The sequence below is a fragment of the Amblyomma maculatum genome, chromosome 9 (assembly GCF_055883805.1).
Source record: "Amblyomma maculatum isolate TAMU_Amacu chromosome 9, ASM5588380v1, whole genome shotgun sequence".
Classification (NCBI taxonomy): domain Eukaryota; kingdom Metazoa; phylum Arthropoda; class Arachnida; order Ixodida; family Ixodidae; genus Amblyomma; species Amblyomma maculatum.
Window position 1 is genome coordinate 51,719,805 of NC_139352.1, and position 5,829 is coordinate 51,725,633.

The following is a 5,829-nucleotide window of genomic DNA, read 5'->3' on the forward strand; positions in this document are numbered from 1 at the left end:
TCTCTTTGGCTCATGAGAAAAATAGAGCGCCTTGTGACTGCACATACATACTTACAAACAAGTATCTCTCAAATTATCTATACCTAAATATATCTCAAAAACGCTTCAATAGCTGCGCTCAAATTTTGCATTAGAGAATATCGCAATCGTCCCTAGGATTTTCATCTCACTGCACGAAATCTAGAAGCCACCCATCTTAGACTATGCCAGCAGACTTATGATGATACAGCAACACGCCACACCAACGTGAGCACCAGCCTTTATTGGTGCTCGTAACGTTTCAATACCTCGAAAAGCTCTATTTGTAAATCGGTGCGCAGCCTTTTGGGGCACGCGCGCATTTTGCGAGCAACAATCTTCCCGAAAAGCGCGCATTCACTGTCGCTCTCTTCCGAATGCTTGTCAGCTTCTTCATCGGGATCATCGGGTGGGCTCTTCACTTTTTCTTTGCCTCGTTTCCTTGGGGCGAATGAGTTTGAAGTGGCGCTAGATGGCGTAGCCTGGCTTGGCACGCGTCCATATGGTGAGGAACTGGTAGGTGCTTCGTCTTTCTCATCCGCTTCATCTTCGTCGTCGGAGCCGTTCGAGCCTACTTCAGAGACAAGAGCGAGGAATTCGGTCATAATTAATTAAAAAGCCTCACGCTTCACTTTAACAGTTCCCTCATGAGCTTTCAGACAAATCGCACGTACATTTTAACAGCTTTACCAATATCATGGAGATGGCTACACTGCATCAATCACACAGCTTTAAGATTGACTACAAAATACAAGTTTAACAGTCGCTATGTATTTTGGTGAATGAACGTTTCTCACCTTCACTGTCATTACATATGTGCAGAAGGATCGATGACGCACTGTCTTGCTCCCCGTCGATTGGTTGGGTATTGCTTGTTACACTAACAATAGAGGAAGAAAATGAAAATAGTGTCAAAACGCCATGGTTTATGTATGACAAATGTACTACACATTCTCAAAAGACAATCTGCTTTTATGTAATTCATACGATATGAAAGAGCACTGGACAGGGGTTGACGGGGAGACTAAGTTCGCAAGCGGAGCGCCGACGTTTCGCCCACCCGAAGACAGGTGCCCTTGTCGAAACAAAGGCTCGGATTGCGAACTCGGGCTCCCTCTCCAGTCAAAAAACTACAGAAAACGTTCTGTTGTTACGACAGAATTTCTGTGCGGGTTTTGACGGGAAACCTGTTATGACAACAGAACGCTCTGTAGTAACATCAGAAATTTCTGTAGTTACAACATAAAAGTGCTACAGAACTACAGACAACAGGAATTTACTGCAGAAAAACTACAGAACTACAGAAAAGTACTACGGAACTGCAAAAAAAATCTGACGTTTACGACACAACTACAGAATAATTTGTCATATCACTTTGACTCGGTTATATAGTTTTATCGATGCTCTTTCGTACTGTGTAGCCATCTTTCTTTCTTCCTATCCTAATTCATGCGAGTCATTTAATTCATCAAAGGAACGCTGCACAATGACGACAATTTAGGTTCGCTGATTCCAAATGACTACCGAGTTCACGAAAAGGCTGCGTTTACTGAAAACGATGATCTTATAGGCTAGAACAGGAGAAAAAAAAAGTGAAATACAGGTATGGCATCCACCAATTGTTTTCACAATCATACTGAGGAGGCATCAATTAATCTTTACGAGCACGAGTCTCTCGTCATATAGGCTATATCGCCGTTCACATCCTGTTAATAATCACGTAGCTTGTAACAGCGCCGACGAGGAGGAGGAGGAATGAATTTTTATTCCCCAACAGAAATGGCGCGCAGCTCCCCCACCCCACGGCTACGCCAGAGTAGTTATAGCAATCGGTCTACAGAGCAGACATGCACAGGAAGAAACGAAGTGACAAGAAAGAGCGCCATGTTTCAGAGCTACGTTTTAGCGCCCACGGCTCTAGGCAGAGTAGTTATAGCAATCGGTCTACAGAGCAGACATGCACAGGAAGAAACAAAGTGACAAGACAGAGCGCCATGTTTCAGAGCTACGTTTTAGCGCTCTGTCCTGTCACTTCGCTCCTTACTGTGTTTGTCTGTCTGCGCTGCAAAACAGTTGCGGTAATGCACCGACTAGTCTGAAAACATTCTCGCCTAAAGGGTGTTTAGAGCGAAATCACCTTTCTAGCGTGTCTGAACCGAGGTGAAAGAAAAAAACGACAAGAGTATAGACGCGACGAAGTGTCTTCGTTTGCTTCATCTAGTTTTTAGCCACAACGAACTATGACGGAATGACTAAACCCTTTTAGTGCGACAGACAGATATTCAGAACCTCTAGTTTCTATATTTTTACTATATATTTACTATTTTTTTATTCTTTCTATTTTATCCATTAGTTATTTAATTTTTTATTACTGATGACTGATCCATCTATTAGCCGCCAATGATTCATAATTACACTTCAGATCCATTACCTAGCACTTATCAACTGTACATGCCTCCATTATTCCTGCCCCGTTCCAAACGCTTCCGACAACTCCCGGAAAATAAAAATAAATACATAATTGGTTCCCAGGAAGGGAAAGGCGCAGTATCTGTCACATTTGTTTCTGTAGACGCCTGAACCGCACAGTAAGGAAAGGGAGGAAGGTGGGAGTGCGCACCTTAATTCTTTGGAAGGCGTTGCAGGAAAAGTTCACACAAAAGTCAGCTATAGGTACAGCTAGCCAGGCCTTCGGCCAAAGCTCGAGCTTGATTTAGTAAGTCGTAGGTTTATGGCCACAGAGCTCCTTGGATGCAAGAAGTTGTACCCGAGCCGAAACTAGGTTCCGGCGACGGCCTTTCAACCGAATGAGCCGCTTTGCATAAAAAAAATATGATATACTTGCTGCCGAAGCAAAGAAGCCAAACAATTAAATTTCATTGGTAGCAGAAATTGAATTGGGCTCCTACAAAGTCCACTTAGAGTTACACGTTGCATACAGGAACCAAATACACCGGGTGGCACACATGTGAACAACAATCGTGGACAATATCGCCGACATCGTGGAACAAAATCGTGTATGTATGTATGTATGTATGTATGTATGTATGTATGTATGTATGTATGTATGTATGTATGTATGTATGTATGTATGTATGTATGTATGTATGTATGTATGTATGTATGTATGTATGTATGTATGTATGTATGTATGTGTGTCGGTGTGTATGTGCGGGGGACACCACGTATCTGCAGGTGGTGGTGTAACATGTTGGTCCGACCCCCCTGCGACATTAATTTTCGGAAAATCCGAGGACAATGGCACTTACCCTCCGACATCTACTTGGTCCTTCAAGAACATAAGCATCTTGAAGTAAGGCCAGCGGATTTCCCTGCGCTCCTGAACGCTGGAGTTGCCAGCAGTTGCGGCCACCCAGGCCTTGTGTTTCTTTACAAAAGTATCTCGGAGCCCTTTCCACCGTGCTTGAACGGTAGAGCCTGCAAAGACAGTACGAATCATATTTAGGTGAAGAAAAGCCGCCACAATGCGAGAAAAGAGGCGTAAAGCAGCGACGGACTGATGCGAAACAGACCCGTGGATTTCACGACACTGCAGGAGGCTTCTCAAGTACTGTACATTAAAGCTTTTTTCTAGACTCAAGGTGAAAATCTCGCGTTCGGTTGATGTGTCCATCCGCGAGATGTGTTCGCGAGATTCCTCGAGGTGTGTCCGCAAGACGTGGCAACCAGGTTCTGACGTCAAAATAATTTCCCAGGCCAGGACGTCGCAATAGGTTCTGACGTCGATATACGTTTTAACCGTTTGGCTAGTTAGGCCTAGTCCTTATACATAAGCCCCGGGGCCACCTGCAAGTCAGTCTCGCATGTCGAGGAAAGTACTGAGATGCCGATGTCGTCGATGACGAAAGCAGAGAAAAAAATGAAATGATAAGTACACAAATGAGCAAGAGGTAGAGGAGGAAATGATTGCGCCAATAAGCTCTTAAGCGAAACTAAATGCAATACTGCAATATTTCTTCTTACTCACTCATTTGATCTACATAGATAATAGGCAGATTGTGGAATACCGTTATCTTATAGAACTGAGGGAAGCGCAAGCCCAAGCGGTGCACGGGGCAGATATGCAGGAGCGCGAATATAATTCAAACAATGAAGATTCTGCCTACTATCCCCTTTAGCCCCATCCATGGCTATGAGCTTTCCTGTTCGATACAGGACGTGCAATCAATCAAACACTTTACGCGATAGCGTATTTGACTCCTTTCACCGAAAAGCCGTTGCCATAGTCCAGAACGGACTTCTTTCCGGTAACGTCCTGCGCACGCGCGAAGCCTCCTCGGCAGCCATATTTGACGACTGTTATGATCGGGGGTTCCAGCCGATGCTCCAGCGGCCGACGACATACTCCATACTACATTCTTACATACTCATAAGATCGAACTTCAAGTGCTATTGAAGACTTTTCTTGTACGTTTTGAGGGCTCGAATCGACCGCATGCACTAACGTAGGTATGCGGTGGTTTGGTTTAGAACATGCATGGCTTCTTACACAGGCCAAGCACTCTAGTCTAGACTCACATATAAATAGCATGTCTACAGGCGCTTAACGTAACGGTCTACCTAATCTTGTGTTTGGCGCAAGGTAGCTACAGCTGCTTATGCGCCATAAGACCCCATATAATAAATATCTAGTCTAGAGTAAACATTGCCTATATTGGATAAAGCACCACACCGCGCTAAGGGAGCCCCGATCTGTAGCGTTTGCCATTTTTCTGATTTGTCTTAGAGTAATGCTAGGCGATATATTACTGGTCGCTTCTTCGTTCGTCGCGCAGCCGTGGCGTTCCTGTTGGTTCCTGTTGCATGGTATATGAACTTTGTAACCAAAGTTCATATACCATGCAAGCCTGCGTTTCCTCTTTGGAGCACTCGTTTACCAAATTGTCAATTGCCACATTAGTTCCATAAAAAGAATAGGCCAGAACTTACCTTCCGGATCCTTGCCGACCTCTCTGCGAACTTCCATCCAAACGGTGTGCTTCATCCTGTAGTCTTTGTGGTCGGACCTTGCATGGTCCCACAAAACAGGCCGCTTTTGCACGGCAGCTATGAGTCTGTCATTGTATTCCATGCGTTGCGTAGCTCTCAAGGTTCTTCTCTTACCGCTCACATCTGAGGACGGCAAAGCCATGCTCTAAAAGCTCCCTCGACTGGAGCAGTTGCGATGCGACAGGAAAACGAGGTAGAGAAAACGTGGCGCCGGCACAATCACGACGCTGCAGAATCCGCGCGCAGTGCGCCGTATTGACTGGTTCGCTTTAGCAGCCGCGCGTCCGTTGCTTCCGGCGAGAGCGCCGGACGAAAATGCCGGCCAGGCTAGACCAAGGGATCGGCAGCGAACAGGCGGTTTTCGCGACGCGCGCGCCGCTGGGCGAATTTCGCAGTTCTTTCGGCGCCTGTTCGTGCCTGGTGGGTCGCTGGCCTTGGCAGAGAGAGCGGGGAGCGTTGCGGGAGACAAAAAGAGAGAGAGAGAGCAGGGGAGCGCCGCCGCTATGCCGCTCCGCGAGGTATCGAAGCGCGGCGTCGCCGAGGCACCCTAGTGGAAATGCGGAAATCAGCGGACAGATCGGCTCCGCGCTTAGAAGAAAAAAAAAATAGAAGAACAGAGGGTTAAGCTCTGTCTAAAGCACGATTGCTTTATCGATTCCTTTAGTATTGCTAATTAACTCCAGTCGGGTCCAACTTGAAAAGTAAATCTAATCGCCGCTTTGAATGCCGTCTTCGCAACCTTGTATGTTCCGGCTGTTTATCACGAATTATGGCGTACTTGTGACAGTGAAGATAGCCGAC

At 45.9% G+C, this 5,829-nt stretch overlaps 1 protein-coding gene across 2 annotated transcripts; it reads right to left on the bottom strand.

Annotated features, from left to right (window-relative positions):
• Positions 1–259: 259 nt before the first annotated feature.
• LOC146179060 (uncharacterized) lies at positions 260–5,504 on the bottom strand. Of its 2 annotated transcripts, none has more exons than XM_084579841.1 (4): positions 4,969–5,504; positions 3,288–3,456; positions 816–898; positions 260–589 (listed from the first exon to the last, which is right to left on the bottom strand). In XM_084579841.1, the coding sequence occupies exons 1-4, from the start codon at positions 5,168–5,170 to the stop codon at positions 261–263; spliced, it is 783 nt and encodes a 260-aa protein (XP_084435967.1). In that variant the 5' UTR covers positions 5,171–5,504; the 3' UTR covers position 260. The 2 variants fall into 2 exon arrangements, with proteins under 2 accessions (XP_084435967.1, XP_084435966.1); XM_084579840.1 differs by having other exon boundaries at positions 260–592.
• Between the last annotated feature and the right edge of the window lie 325 nt (positions 5,505–5,829).